Source organism: Akebia trifoliata, chromosome 3 (assembly GCF_017979445.1).
Source record: "Akebia trifoliata isolate Shusen 1 chromosome 3, ASM1797944v1, whole genome shotgun sequence".
Lineage (NCBI taxonomy): Eukaryota > Viridiplantae > Streptophyta > Magnoliopsida > Ranunculales > Lardizabalaceae > Akebia > Akebia trifoliata.
The window spans coordinates 1,818,934-1,835,564 of record NC_141377.1 but is presented as its reverse complement, the minus strand read 5'-3'; the positions used below and the strand labels follow the sequence as shown (position 1 = coordinate 1,835,564).

Sequence of the window (16,631 nt, the reverse complement as noted above, 5' to 3'; positions counted from 1 at the left end):
GAAATAAACCCTAAATGTTGAACTTCAATGAAGAAGTCAAAATTGATTAGATCCAATGAAAGTAATTCCTCTTGATTTGATTGGACGATATAAATTCTTTTAGAATTTCTTCATTTTTCATTTTTCTTTTTAAAATGAGTGTAGTGAAATTTTAGTACTTTAAGTTTGGGAAGGTGTTCAACCAACTTGTTTCGAATGTAGTGGTCAGGGTCTCTCTCCAAAAAGGGAGAGGTCTCGAGTTCAAGCCCCCTTATTGGCCACCCATGGGGATGTATTTTGAGACGCTATCCCTAATAACATCCATTTCAAGAGTAGGGGGTGGGGTTAATAGATCGAAATACCCTTCCCTCCCCTCTTAAGCCCCCATGAAAGATCAAAAGCAATTAATAATATTGATATAGTGATTTTTAAGTTTTCACTTGTCACTAGCACCTTGAGATCATCAACGTCTTATGTCCAATGTTCGTCGTAGATCACTAATGCCTCATCGCCATTGTAGTTGTTGATCAACATGTGTTGTACCCGCCAAAGAGCATCTAAGTATAATCATGTCCAAGAAGATTCCAAAGATAAATAATGGAAACATAAAGTGGAGGATCATATCCCATCCCAAGGGGTCCACTCTATCACGATTCGTCACGTACGCTTGAGAGGACACTGTCCAATACTAATTGTTGTATAATTTTGCTTATAGATTGCCTTCTCACATTTACATAAAACATGATTTTGTATCATTTCATAAAAGACCTAAATTATGTCTCCCAAACGACTAATAGTCTTATTAATCTACGAAACCTTCTTGAGAGATTTCCTCAATCAAAAATCAATTTGAGAAATACTTATAACTATTCGAAAAATAAATATTTTCTCTACTCTTTGTTCCTAACTATGATCATTGAACAAAGCCTGTTGGCCTATTGGCAAGCCAAACCTTGATAAGCTCCTTAGGAAGGATAGGTCAAGTGTTCGAAGCCCCATGAAGCTATGAATTCTTTGGGGCCACCCTCCAAGGTCCAGCTGACCATTGACTCAATCAATTGTATGTAGGACTTTCCGAGGGAGAAGTGTGTGTGATTGTGGGATTAGTCCCACCCAAAGGGTGGGGATACCCGCGATAAGCAACCCCCAAAAATGACCATGAAACATAAATACAATTGCTTGAGTAGTTGAGACGATTTTGATTGCAAACAGGTCCACAATTTGGCTGATTTTGATGGAGAATAATAGTACTTCCTGAATGAAATGGGCATGTGCAAGCTACTAATGTCATCTTCAATGCAATATTTTGAAGAACAAAAAAATCTTCTAATAATCCTTAGAATAATGCAATCATCCTCACTAAAAATCAGTCAATTCCAAAACTTCTAACCCATGTTTTGAAAAATGTTTTGGCAAAATGTTTGTTGCTGAACATTTCCCATATATATATGGGTCATGATCCATGTATACATATATCTACAACGTGTTTTGTCCTATATGAGGAGATCATCCTCATAAAAAATTAGCTCAATCTAAAACTTTTAGCCTACACAGGACAAAACACTGAGTAGATGTGTACACGGATCTTAACCCTATATATATATATATGCTTAAGGTCATTCAATATTCAATGCTTTAATGACCGAAAAATGCAACCAACCACCCTTTTGAGCTTGAACCCATGGTTTTTGTTGGCTTGGCCATAAACCCTCTTTCATCCATCAATTGATGAAAAACCCTAAAAAACTAATGATTATTATGGGGCTAAAAATCCTCCAATGCCTTGATATAAATAGTGTGTGGTACGAGTCTATAACATTTCTTCTTTGATCTCACTTTTGCTTTAGTAGGGTGCTTGTAAATTATAGTCCAACGTCCAAGTCAGATTTTGTTCTTAGATTTTTTTTTCAGTAGGGTAACTTAGATTTTTTTCTTCTTCTATATTTTAGAAATTTTTACGATTTCCTAGGATTTAGTACACTTTTCCTAGAGATATATTTTTCTGGAAAATGCTAGCAGTAGAGGCTCTCCATCAATTTGATTGTTGTGATGTTAGGAATTCCCAAGAAAAATGTATTCCTAGGAAAAAAAAATGTATTAATTTATAGAAAAGATTGATTCCCTCAGAATCTGTGTTTTTCCTCAAATTCTAATGGTAATGTTGATAGAGAGCCTCAACCTTCCTTAACATTTTCAAAAAGAAAAATGTTGGAGTGATTGCGTTGCATACTGCACAGACATGGAGGTGTTCATAAAATCATAAATGTTTTCTCGAGATACGAGCAAAAAGTATTTATGATTTCATGTGCATCTCCACGACATCACAATATGAAATGTAATGCGAAACACAGTCACTCCAGCACGACTCTTTAAAAAAATAAAAGGAATAATGTTGAAGTGAACTCAAGATTGTATCTTATATTGCACATCTTCATGTGAAAGTATATATAAATCATAAATGCTTTTCATTAAGATATGAGTCAAAACATCAATGGTTCCTACAAAATTTGACGTCAAAATGTGTGATATAAGGTCCAATCTTGAGGTCACTCAAGCAAAGACTCAAAACAAAATTCAAGGATAAAAGTTAGGCTTACAATGGAGTTGAGGCTCTTGATCAACATGATAGTTGGGATGATAGGAATATCCCAAGGAAAAAGCGTATCCATTTATAGAAGAGTGGAACCAATCTCATGGAAATCTGTATTTTTGCCTTTTTCGAGTAGTGCGAAAGTAACATTAAAATTGACATCGATTATCACATTGTTGATGTGGAGTTGCATACATAACCATAGATGCCATTTGCTTGCATCTCAATGAAAATCATCTATGATTCCATAGTATATACATCCATCAATAACGTGAGAATTGTTGTCAATTTTAATGTTACTTCAACATTTTCCTTGTCAAAAAATCTTAACATGACGTCGATAGAGAGCCTTAACCGTGGGATGAGGTTAGTTAGAGTCGTGCTGGGGTGACACAAAGGTGATAAAATGATATGGTGTCATGCATATTACCGTAGATGATTTTCCGTGAGATATGAGTAAAAAGCATCTGCGGTTATGTGCGCACCACCACATTTGTCACCCGTGTGTCTTGTGTCTCTGTTTGCGTCATTCCAGCATTTTCCGGTTAGAAAAGACCAAAAATGAAACGAAAACACCTTAAGGCAACTTGACAGATGGCGATAATTCGTTGAACCTCATACTTGTATCAAGATTTAAATCACCACAAAAATTTCCTCACCTCACGAAGGAGCCGCGAACAAAACGACGAATCCGTGTCTCGCCTTTTATTGATCCATCTCTCCCACTCTACTTTCTCTTTCTTCATTGTCACTGTAAATAAAAATACGAACTTAGTAATTTGGTTGGTGTTGGACTAACGACGAACTCTCTCTCTCTCTCTCTCTCTGTTGTGGGTGGAAATGAGCGTGGAGAGGACTCAAGGTAGCTGCGTTGCGATTCGTACATTTTCTTCATCTCCTCTCGCTAGATGTTCTCACGATTCTGCTTCTACAGGTACTCTTCTTCAATACGAATCTCCTGCGTTTAGTAAAATTTTTTAGTTTCGATTTCGATCTTGAAGAATTTTCAATCGATTCTTCATGGAGAACACGCATTTTCTATTCGATCTCTTCAAATTTGATATAATATTGTTAGATTTGTATGTGTTAATGTGTGGTTCCCTACATTTTCTACGGATTTTTCCTGTTCTGAATTGTTTCGCCTCATTTAGATTTTTTTTTGCTTTTGGATTTCGAAACAATGTATGCTTTTTTTTTTTTCCAGTTTCGGTTTGTTTTTGTTGTTTTTGGATTTTGATCGTCTCTATGATTTTTTTTCTTTGAGATTTGGTTGATTTTGCTTCAGAAATTGTCTCATTGCTTTTAATCAAAAAAATTATATATATATTTTCGATTTCCCATCAACATTTATCTAGTGTTCCCTTAGTTTTTGATGAATTTCTCTGATTCCGATTGTTGTCTCTGAATTCGCCTCTTTTTCTGCGATCTGCTCGAGTCCGATTCGGCTTTCGATCACTAATTTTCAGTAGAAGTGAAAAATAAAAACTTCCGAAAGTTTTTGTTTTTGGTGATTTTTAAAAAATAAAATAAAAAATAGCCAAAATTTTTAGGACAAAAAAGGAAAAAAGACACGCGTGATGTTAGAAGATGATGGAGCGAGTAGACATCATCACACCAAAACCGGCATATTTGGGGGAGTTTAGGGTTTCTCCGTAAATAAATGGTGACCATCGTTGGTTCTGATTAGTAGGTGAATCTAGGGATCTTATATTCGTGCTGGGGTGACACAAAGTGACAAAAAAATGATGTCGTGTCGCACACATTACCGTAGATGTTTTTCCTCGCGATATGTGTCAAAACATCTACGGTTATGTGAGCGCCAGCACATCATTTAGTCACCTTTGTGTCTTCGTTTGTATCATTCCAGCATTTTCCATTATTATTATTATGTATTAATCCATCAATAACACTGTGAAATCCGAAGGTAGAGAGAGAGAGAGAGAGAGAAAGGAGAATAATGTACGATCTGTCTCTCTATATATCACGCGGCACACTGCAGACCGTTGATCTGTGGTCCCACTTCATCGATAGATTGTGTAAGCTCCCAAACTTGTTTAGGATGATCAAAATCTTCTTTTCCTCATCTTCCTTGTTCAATCTCAAGGATTCCTCATGATTTAATCTAAAAATTCTCTAAATATTAAATTGACGATAATTTTGGCATAATACCAATCTTTCTTGTCAAGAATTTCGAAAGTTGCATCTTATTTTAATCTTATTTATAGATTTTCAATCTTTATGACCGTATCAGTATTTTACCTAGACACATAGCGCTTGTCCAGTGTCATTTCTTTAGTTAGATGTCTATTCTTATATCAAGATGCGTGTCAATTATTTTAGACATAGCAATTTTGTTGACTTACTCTTCAAGGCATGTGTTCGTCGTTGTGTCAATGGTAGGTTTGGTGGACTATGCATGTCATCGCCGTCGTTACTATGATTATATATCCTTTTGTGATGTTAGGTTATTGTCTGTCTACAAAAATAAGGGATTTGTCTACTACGAGTTCTTTTGATCATTTCAATTGGAATTTTATTAGGTTTAGGTATCCCGAATTTTTATCCAATATTCACGAGTTTGATAATATTTAAGATATCCCCTATGATTACAAACATCAACATGCCCTTTTGACTTTGATATTTTGTTTTTTAATAGATTGATGAAAAATGATCAAATACTCTCATCTTCAACTTATATAAAAAAACAAGCTTATTTGTTTTTCTTCTCAAAATGTGTCATCTTAAATCTCTTTTTAATGTTCTCATCACTTCAACCTTTAAATGCCCCTCATCCCTATTTATCCTTACAAACTGGATTTACTCTCGAGTGGCGAATCACAATTACAAATTTGAATTCAAATCGAACAAATTCACAAATCAGGTAACCTAGGGTCCAAGTATCCCGAGTCTCTATCTAACATTTTTTATAAGTGTTTAGGTTGGTATCTATGTTTATGGCTAAAATGGGAAGATATTCCTTGACATTAATAAGAAAAACAAACATCACTGAGAGTGGAAAGCATGTTTTTTCCTTTCATCTTGGCCCTTGGATTGATGATCTGTCTCAACTGTTGTTTGACCATAGAAAAATCCCTAACGCCCTCCCACCAACTGCAATTTTTTATTTAGTCCAACCTCCAGAATCCAAACCACCTCGAACCATATCCTCTTCCTACTACTACTATATGTATTTTTTCGTTGGATCACTATTTTAAGATGACATCGAGATGTATTGTAGACATGTGAGTTTTATGTGGGACCACCACATTTTGCGATCACGTAAGCCACGTAATCAATGAACAGGTTCTTTGTCTATACTTTGGCCGGCGTATTAGATTTAGAATTGTGGAAGACGTACATTTATTCGTCGTGGGACCTCACAACTATCAACTATGACACTGTCTTGGGGGTGTCCGCCACTTAGTGGTTTCTTCAAGGGTTATTTAGATATGCCCTTTCTACGTTTTGGTAATATATCAGAGCCACCCTCGTTGTTTTAGAAAGTGATGACATGCCTCCCTTGACCCCAGTGTCTTATGAGAGATTATGAAAAATGATCTAAGTGCCCTTCTCTTCAACCTCTTCGCAAAACCCTTTCTTTTTTTGAGTCGTGTTGATATGACCTCAAGATGGAACTTCATCTCGCACTTCTTGACATGAAAGTGAAAGTGTATGAGAATCATAGATGCTTTCACTTTCACATCAAGAAGTGCGATACTAAGTTCCAGCCTGAGGTCACTTCAATGTTATTATTATTTATATATATATAGGGGACGGTTCAAGGGACGTGTTAGAAACTGTTTGAGAAACCCATGTTTCTCAGACGTTGGATTAAGAGAAACTGATGGCTGAGAACGTGTTAGACGTCAATTCCAAAGAGTTTATGTATTTTAATAAAAGTCCCTCATTTTATATTTTTTTTAAAACTAAATCCAATAGAGAGAAGTTGTTTAAGGAAATAACTATGTTTCCCTCTCACTCTTCACGAATCCTTCGTTTCCTTCAAACTTTCCAGCTCTTTCTTCCATCTTTCTCGATCTGTAGAAGACTCAAGGAACCCGAACTCTCTCTCAATCTGTCTCTTGATCGATCGACCTTGATCGAACAAATATCACGCTCTCTTTCTCAACCACCCACTCAAATCAATGAGCAGTAGATTTATATATGATTCAAAAGAAAAAATCAGAGACAGTGAGAACAAAACAGGGCACCATGTAATTATATATCTAAGAAGGAGAATATAACACCACCAACCCACCACCACCACTACCAAAAAAAAAAAAAAATCTATCTTTTACCGTATATGTGCCACTGTCCCCACCTCATTTTCACTAGCTTCTATAGAAACTCCAAACTGATTGTAACTTACAAGATTGAAGATGAAAAGTTGATGATAAATACAACGAGGTCCGCTAGATCCTTACAGACCCATTGATCGCTCCAACTAGAGAGATGCAATCCTATATTTGAATATGAGAATTATGTATACTTACAACGATAAATTAAGTAATGGATTGTTTGAGTATTTGATCTATATTTTATCTTGGTATGGATGCTTCAACGAACTATTTGATGCTGAACTAGAAAAATTGTAAGACTTGGTGGAGGTGTCTGTGGGTTCGTTTGATGCTGATGAAGCTGTAACAAAAGACATGTGCTGGTATTTGGGTCCATTACGCTAGCATTTAGAAATGGAGGTTGCATTGGCAAAGGAATTTTGCAATCTTTATCGGTTAACATTTGCAGCACTTCAACCATATATGGCCTTAATGAAACCGACGCTTGTATGCATAAAAACCCAATTTGGAGGACGTTCGATACCTCCGTAACTGCAAAATTTCCCATCAAGGATGGGTCAACAGAGAGAGAGAGAGAGAGAGAGAGAGTGTGATATTCGTTCGATCAAGGTCGATTGATCGAGAGAGAGATCGGCTTCCTTGAGTCTTCTACATATCAAGAGAGAGAGAAGAGAGAGCTGGAGTGTTCAAAGGAAACGAAGGGTTCGTTGACAGTGAGAGTGAGAGGGAAACAGAGTTATTTCCTTAAACAACTTCTCTCTATTGGATTTAGTTTTAAAAAAAATAAAAAATGAGGGACTTTTATTAAAATACATAAACTCTTTGGAATTGACGTCTAACATGTTCTCAGCCGTCAGTTTCTCTTAATCCAACGTCTGAGAAACATGGGTTTCTCAGACGGTTTCTAACACGTCCCTTGAACCGCCCCCATATATATATAATCTGCTTACATTCCAGCTCTTCAACCTTTAGGATACACTATTTTAACTTATTCAATCTCATATTTAAAATATTATCTTAGATAATTTTTTAGAATATGAATAAATGATGATTGATCTCAAGCTCAATCTTTCTATTGAGAAAGTAATACAAATAATTTGTTTAGGCAATCAAATTAAATAATTTTGATACTTCTTGAAAAATGTATCTTATTATTGACATCTGATGTTGGAAGATAAGAGAAAATTCAAGTGTGTATTTTTTTACTAAAAGTTAAAAATAAGAGCATTTATGTTATTTCTTACTAATCTTATGCAAAAGACTAAGGTCAAATGCATATCATCTATTTGAAAACACAGGGATATATTAAATATTCTCCAAAACATGAAGAGGTTTGTCTAAAGTCACCAAGAGCATCTATTTAATTGAGTCATGATTTTTTGATGTTCCCATACGCTTCCTGGCATGATTTGTGGTTTAAAACTCAATTTCGCATCTTGTTTCGTTGATGCCAGATACTGAGTCTTTTCGAAAGAATTTTATGATATATTTGAGATGTCTTGTTAAAAAAAAAAATGAAAAATAAAAGTGGGGTTTAATATCTCATCCGAACAATTGACTTGCCCATTCGTCTTGTCCATACCTGATATCGAGACAATTTGAGCTATACTTCTCGGTCTCAGACGAGTTTTGAAATCATGTGTAGCATGGTTAGAAGAATAGATCTTTTTTCTCATGATATACAACTACACATCCTCCTAATTATTTGCAATTGCGTATCCTAAGAAAAGATCTATGATTTTAACACATGCCACGTTAGGGGTCATATTTCTAAGGAGGGCGTCAAAAAATAATTATTCTATTTAAATATAGGGTTTTGTTAAGGGTCCACGTTAAAGTGCAATGACTATACTTTGAAATTTTGGATTTTGTATCGAAAAGACCTTTAAAAGAATTGTTTTTTTTAATGAAAATACCCTCACATTCCAAATCCCAGAGTGTATTTATTGCACTTTAACGGTTGCCCCTTAAATATATTAACTTATAAGTTATAACGGACTCGTGAAGTGAAAGACTTGTGTCTCCGTTTAATCTCTGTGGTCCCCTCTCCTTTAAAGTTACTGAAAGTACAAGAACAAAAGTTTATCGATTTGTCAGTCTCAATCGTCAACGTAAACCAAAAAGTTCGCTTCATCATCTGATCAAAATGTACCTTTTAGTCTATCTTTGTTCAATGTGGTCGTGCTAATCAACGGTTCAGATTAATTTTTAACTTTTATCTCATTCTGCATTTTCGAGATCTGTAGCTAAGACACGACTTGACATTAAAGGACATCTGCTTTGCTTTTAGAGATGGTGGTAGGCCATACATGACACACCATACTCATGACTCGGATGTGCTACAAATTTGGTTTACTGAAAAACACTGGATCATAGTCCCATCACAAATTCTCCATTTTGATGATTACCCATTATTATTAAAGAACTTCTATTGGCACCCGCACAAGTTTTCTTTATTACACTCCAACTAAATTTAAAATAAGAAATAATTAGAGTGCGAATATCATTCTCTCTTTTTAGGAAAAAACATTGGCTCTAAATTTTTTCATGAGGTAATGATTTTCTAATTCAAATCTGACAAATTACCTCCAAAATTCAATGATGTGGCATGTGCAAGAATCAGAGATTTTCCTCTCAAAAGATACATAATTGCACATCCTCATATACATGTGCAATTGTGTATCCCAAGAAAAAAATCCCAAGGTTCTTACACATGCCACGTTAGTGAGTTATTCTCTCAGGTTGAGTTAGAAAAACAATCCTCTTTTATTTTCCCATCTTTGAAGGATATCAAAGAGAGAAGAGCACGAGATCAACATCAAGAGATAAGAATGGCTAATCGTCATTCATGTCAATTTATTCTTTTTGATGGGTTATCGTTGATGATGATAATTTGTGAATTTTTTTTCTTCTTTTGCAAGTATTATGAAGAAAAAATTGATGTGAAAATGTTTTTTTACATTTTAAATGGCATGCATCAATTTTTAAGTCATGAAGTGATCTCAAGTTAGAACCTCATATCACACTTCATAACATGAAAGTAGATAGGAATTATAGATGCTTTTTCACTCGTAACTCGATGAAATGCATCTATGGTTATATACACTTTCACGTCAAAAAATTCAATATGAGGTTTCCGCTTGAGGCCACTTCAGCATTACTCTTAATTTTTAGATAGTATGTGATAAATAATTTAAATAATTTGGACTTGATAAGTAAATATTGGGGTGTCAATAGAATTTCCCTTATTATATTATTGGCTCTCAAAGAATGGATTACCAATTTTTAAGCCCGTGAGGTGAGAGGGAATTACTTTATATTATTTTATTTTATTTTTTAAAATTTGGTTTCAATTGGATTGTATTTGAATCATAAGCCCAGTTGTAATCAAGAACCACTAGCTTTGTTTTCACGTTGTTGTCATGAAATGCTTCAGAGTATTTCTCACGCGAGGTAGCTAGGAACGTAGAGTATGGTCGTCAGGGACAATTTTTTTTTTGTTCCACAAGTGTTTGTTTAAATGAGCATAAATGGATTCAATCTTTTGGTGATTTATTAGTTGAGAGTAATGTGGAGTTTGGTTGTAAAGGCAGAATTCCATTCTTTGTGTGCAGATGATGCAACTCGTGGAACGCCCACATGGATTGGGAAGGGTCTTACTTGTGTTTGCTTCAAACGAAAAGGAGCTTATGAACGAATTTGCATCAATTTGACACCCACACAGGTAAGATATCTTAAGATTCTCTCTCTCTCTTTCAGTTTGATTCTGTAATAAATGTTACTGTTGATACAGTCTTGTCCCAAATTTTGGTTCTGTTCCTCTCATTCAATTCTGTCTTTTGCTTCACAATCTCAAACAAATTTTCCTTAGTAAATCATCTTTTGATGCTATTCTTACATTTTTACAAATGGGTTAATTTCTAAAACTGACCAAATCAATTTAGACAACTTTTACTTAGTAAATCATCTCTTGGGGCTATTCTTACATTTTTACTAATGGGTTCATTTCTAAACATGACCAAACCATCTCAAATAACTTTTCCTTAGTAAATTATCTATTGGGTTGTGGCTATTCTTGCATTTTTACAAATGGGTTCATTTCTAATTTTATCTTAGTCTATGTTTGTGTCCTTTATCTTCTTCATATTTTGGGCTAATCTACTGAGGTTAAGTTTTTAATTATGGTTGTTCGACTTAATAATTATTAGGAAGCCTAACAATCTAGTTATTAGTCTCATATTTGAAAGGAATCAATATGAGAAAGCTATCCCAACCCTCTACAGAAACTCAAATTTAGATGCAATGGGTGGCCAATTTCCAACCATATGAAGCAATCGGCATCTCTCAATGTATGGAACAACGAGTTAATTAGGAAAACAGATTAGCTCAAGTGAAGAAGGTGACGTCTGTAAGATGTATTTCATCATAGAAGAGAAGTGAAATTCATGGATCTTCATTAACGACAATGCTTGTCTTAATGAAAACTTCTATAGAAATTTAAATATGTGCTTATCTCCTAGTTTAAGAGTTGACGAAAATCAGCATTAATTTTATTTGTAAAAAAACCCAATATTTTGTTTGAGGTTCTTGAATTTGCCATCGACTTTGCGTAGGTCAACTTCAGGTTAGTTTAAAGATGAGCCAAAAATCTAGAGAGCCCAAGCTGGATTTGTTGACACCAGATGGGGTATCCGACTAATTGGATTGAGGGAATAACTTTCTTGGGAAGAGATGATATAGAAGGGTCTGTATTGTGACAATCAGAGGTATCCATATAGCAACTACTATAATTCTTTATGTGTGAATGAAACACACAAGGTGGATTGTCATTTTCTATGGAAAACATTGCAAAAGATTTTATTTGTTGGGTTAGTTTGGTAAAATTACCCAACTAATTAGATCAAGGGATCAGATTCCCTCGATGGAGAATCTAATATAGTCCTTGATAAGGGAATGAAACACATTTCACGTTTGATTGTGAAGATAGACTGGATAATGTCCTTACTAAGTAACTGATTGCCCTTATATTGAGTACAATGGATGGTTTAGCCATAATCCACTTATTGCAGAGTTGTATTTCAACATTCTTGACTTCCACAAACTTCATTGCAGAGTTGTATTTCTACATGTTGTCAAACATGTTATTTGAAACAATTAAACATCTAGGAAAACAGTGGCAGTTTGAAGTATTTGTGTGTGGTACCAAGAATTCTCTTAAGGGTGTATATGTTGTGCAAAATATAGTCGAGATTCATTCAAGTAGCATAAGCAGTGGCCCAAAGCACTTACCATAGTATTGTCCAATAAGAACAAGACAACTTATAGGTTCTGGGAGTTGTGTATGGTGATTATAAGTTGGTAAACCTCTTGTGGGATGTTGAACAACTTTTTTGCACATGAAGTTGTCTCTACTGTTTCTGTGATTCTTTATGGCTTGTTAATTGTTGTTGTACATGCTTTTGTTAATATGCTGTTAATGATTAATAAAGTCTGAAAATTTTTAAATTTGAAAGACTGCATTGGCTGACCAGTTTTCCTTGCAAGCCTAAGAGCACAATAAAGATTATGTTGGTAAATATTTGACATGGGACTTCTTGCATGAAAAATAAGATTATGAAGTTTGTGTAGAAGTTTTCTATATCAATTTTTTATTGACATGCGGTCATCTGATTGAAAAATTTCAGGAAGAAAGATTGCATCGGTTGAAACATCGGATGAAGGTCTACTTTGATGCTTCTAGGCCAGATCATCAGGTGCACTTTACATTATTTGTAACGATTTCACAAGTATATAAATCTTTAATACATCCCAAGACACTTAGTGCCGATGAAATTGTCTAACATGAACACTTTCCCATTTGGAAAATCTGCACAATATTGTTCTCCACTAACCAAGTGAGAGATTAAACCTAAAAGAAATGTCAGTTCTAGAAACAAAAACTTATAATTAAAATAAACATAAAAGATAATTAATTTGTGTGATTTTTTTTTTCTACTTTTTATTCAACTGATTAAATCATTTTCAAGTACAGGGAGCTTTGAGAGCACTTTGGTCTGCTACATACCCTGGTCAAGAGCTCCATGGTTTGATATCTGAACAGTGGAAGGAAATGGGATGGCAGGGTAGAGATCCATCAACTGATTTCAGGTTTTTCTAATGGCAATCATAGTTTCGTTTTGTTGTTGAATGTTGTGATATATACCCAATTATTTATTTGTTTTTTTTCCGGTGGTGATTCCTTCTTTTCTGAACATATTTGCCTGATGAATAGGGGAGCTGGATTCATTTCTTTGGAGAACTTGCTCTTCTTTGCAAAGACATTTTCTGTAAGATCTTAACCCCTCTGCCAAGTTAAGAACTTCATATAATGGTTTGGATATCCTTTTCTTGAGAAAATAAGTCTCTTTGCTTTTGTTTTGATTGCAAATAAATAAGAAATGGTATTCAAAATTTGAATTAGAGAGGTTCTATTTCCACACCAACTTTTGCTAACACCACCCCAATTCATATGTAAATCACCAAAGAATTAGCACACATCTTGGGGTGGCATTAGTAAAAGTTGGTGTGTCAATAGAAGCTCTCTCAAATTATAAGTGCAGTTTTATTTTTTTGTCATCAAATTTTTTTTGATAAGTATAAGATATATTGAAGTAAGAAGAGGAACAAAATACAAGAAGAGAAGGCTGAGGTAGCTCCTCAAAGAAAAACAAAAACGAATGAAAAAATTCCAAAACATCAATAATTACACAAGGAATTCCATCTAAAAACAAAGTCATCGAAAGTAGTTCCCACAAACTCTATGTTCAGATTTGGCCAAAGGTACAGAAAGCCCAAGATCTCCAAGAAAACGCCATAGCTTCTCACCTTACTTTTGAACACGCTGTTATTTCTCTCGTTCCACAACTCCCAAGCAATAGTCGAGGGAAGCATAGTCCAAAGGTATATTTTTTTGGAGAAGAAAGCATTATTGGCCTACTCTATTAACAACAAGAAGAACTTCCGAGATAAGACTAAGTTAATATGGAAAATCCCAAGGAAAAGGGATCAAATATCATGAGAAAAAGAGCAGTTGAATTAAAATATGGTCAACCGATTCCCCATCCCTCAAACAAAGGAGACAGCAGTTGGGAGTTATCCAACCCCGTGCAATCAAATTGTCTATCGTAAGAATCCTCCCTAAGGAAGCCAACCAAACAAAAAAGGAGATTTTAAAAGGAACTAATATGGGCCAAATGATGGACTCCGAGAATGATTGCTCAACGAAAATGATTAGCCACTTGTGAAAAGAATGGACAGAGAATCTCAGATCCTTCGCCCTTTGTCATCATCAAAGCCTTATCCCCAAGGGTTTGGGGTTAGCTAAACAAACCTTGTTCCTCTATTCTGCTTTATCCAAAGCTATGTCACTTGTTATTGAAAGTGTGTTCATACCCGCTTTCACAATCTCAATACACCTTTTTTGGGTGCTCCTCTTGCACTTTTGAAACTCCATATTTTTGGAAAAAAAAAGTGTGATCGAACAATTTTTTATTATTTAAATTATCTACTTTTTGTTGCAGACTTCCTTCCAGCGTCTATTGAATAAGCAGGGGGGAAAGCGAGCTACTTGGGAGTATCCATTTGCTGTTGCTGGTGTAAATGTCACATTCATGATCATGCAAATGCTAGATCTAGAATCCTGTAAGATCCAAATAACCATGTTCTATGAGGACTTAAAACATGTTCTGTTTGACTAAACTTAACTAAAATTTGTGAGGCATAACTTCATTCTGCTACGCAGTATAAAAAAAATCATACTGTAATGGCCTGGAGTTTGCTGAATCTTGATGTGAACTGATTCAGGAGATCTTTCTAACATTAGACAGTTGAAATTTATTTGCAGCAAAACCGAGGACGTTTGTCAGAGCAGTTTTCATCCAAATGTTGTCAGGTGAGAGCGTGCAACCATCTCTCCAAGTAACGGAGATTTATTACTGTGCCATAGTATGAGATACCCACCCAACTTTACACACGATAATATTATCCATTGGAATCATTAAAAAAAAATTCTCTGCAGTGGGGCAGAATTAATCTCAATTTTTTTTATGTGCTTCAGAGAACGAATGGGCGTTTGACTTGCTTTATTGTGTGGCTTTTGTGGTTATGGACAAACAATGGCTAGATAAGAATGCCACCTATATGGAGTTCAATGTAAGTTACTTCACCACCTTGGGGCATTGGGGTTGAACCCTCTGTGTGTGTGTGTGTGTGTGTGTGTGGGCTGCCTGGGGCTGAATATTGGTTTTGCACAACTATAGGATGTTCTGAGATCAACTCGTGCCCAGCTGGAAAGGGAACTTTTATTGGATGATGTCCTACAAATTGAAGACATGCCTTCATATGGTCTTCTCTGTTAGCATCAAAACGGCACCAATATCTCAGCTGGAATTCTGAAATTTGTTTGAGCTCTTGAGACTTAAACGGCCTTTCAATGTATATCCCCCCTGGCAAATCTCAGTAATTAGGTATTGACCTAATTGAGTTATGTTTCACCTCCATCACTGCCCCTCCAGTCCTTGTTTTGTACCAATAATTGTAGCTGGTGAGTGAGAGAAGGGTGTGGGGGTTTCGACGAGTTAACTGCTACTTCAACTTCTATTAGTGTCTGTAAGGAAAGATCAAGGCCATTGTTGCTGTTGGTTTTTCTTTTCTTTCTTTTATGTGCATGGAAGCAAAAAGAAATTGTAATCTTGATTTAAAAAATGAAGTTAACATAAACAATTATACAGATTTCAGTTTCCATTTGTCTAAAGTAGAAATAACTTGGTGTCAAGTGCTGCTCACAGGTAACTAACTATGGCTTCTGACATTTTCAAAGACTGAGTAGGTGCCAAGCAGGGGGAGTCTCCTGACATATTGGTTGTTAGGTGGATTGCATGATCGTTGACATGTTCGCTTGAGTCTTTGATGGTTAGGATCATTCAATTTTGCGATATCAAATTCATGACAGGACAAGTTTAAATTAAGAGACTGAATTTAGCAGTAGACATGTTCCGTGCACCAGTGAACGACAGGATCAGAACTCATGCGAGAATCCAAACACACACCCCACTTGTTCTATCCTTCATGTGTGGACTGTTTTCAAAATAGAATCTCTTGATGTCTTCCACTGTGTTTGGATTGAGAGAAATGAAGAGAAAATAAACGAGTTTCTCTCGTTTAGATTGTTAAATAGGGAAGAGAAGAGAAAAAAGAGTCGTGAGAATCTAACTACTCCATGTGGCACACTCTATCAACTCTCCTGACGTGGTAAGTTTGGGAAACATAGATCTATACGCCTTGGGATACATGATTCCCTCGGGATACACATTTTATGGGGAAGTACAACTTTGTATCCCAAGGAATACAGATCTACAGTTCCCAAACTTGTCACGTTAGGAGAGTCAATTGAGTGTGACACATGGGGTAGTCAAATTATCACGATTAGTTTTCTTTCTCTCCAAAAGTTGAGAGATTTAGAAAGAAATCCTTTTAAAATTTTTATAATTCCAACTCTTCCCCTAAATATCTTTTAAAGACACTTTAAAATTTCAAAGCTGTCCCTCTCCTGTCAATCCAAACATGGTGGAGAAAAATTGAATTTCTGCTCCTCTTCCCCTTCTCTCAATCCAAACATAGTAGTAATCATCCCAAAAGGGTAGGATGGACTTGCACCCAAGAACTTAAAGTTCCTTTGCAATGTGTGAAACTGAAACCAACTGAGCTATGGGCCTAACTTCACCATT

General features: G+C 35.5%; 1 protein-coding gene across 3 annotated transcripts; it reads left to right on the top strand.

Moving 5' to 3' along the window:
* The first annotated feature begins 3,204 nt into the window (after window positions 1-3,204).
* Window positions 3,205-15,634, top strand: LOC147405433 (ELMO/CED-12 family protein). 3 transcript variants are annotated; one of them, XM_086433184.1, is made up of 9 exons: window positions 3,205-3,503; window positions 10,482-10,591; window positions 12,552-12,620; window positions 12,899-13,014; window positions 13,139-13,193; window positions 14,427-14,547; window positions 14,750-14,797; window positions 14,963-15,057; window positions 15,165-15,634. In XM_086433184.1, exons 1-9 carry the CDS (start codon window positions 3,410-3,412, stop codon window positions 15,261-15,263), a joined length of 807 nt encoding a protein of 268 aa, XP_086289310.1. In that variant the 5' UTR covers window positions 3,205-3,409; the 3' UTR covers window positions 15,264-15,634. The 3 variants fall into 3 exon arrangements, with proteins under 3 accessions (XP_086289310.1, XP_086289311.1, XP_086289312.1); XM_086433185.1 differs by lacking the exon at window positions 3,205-3,503 and adding an exon at window positions 4,233-4,605; XM_086433186.1 differs by lacking the exon at window positions 3,205-3,503 and adding an exon at window positions 10,174-10,320.
* Window positions 15,635-16,631: the final 997 nt, after the last annotated feature.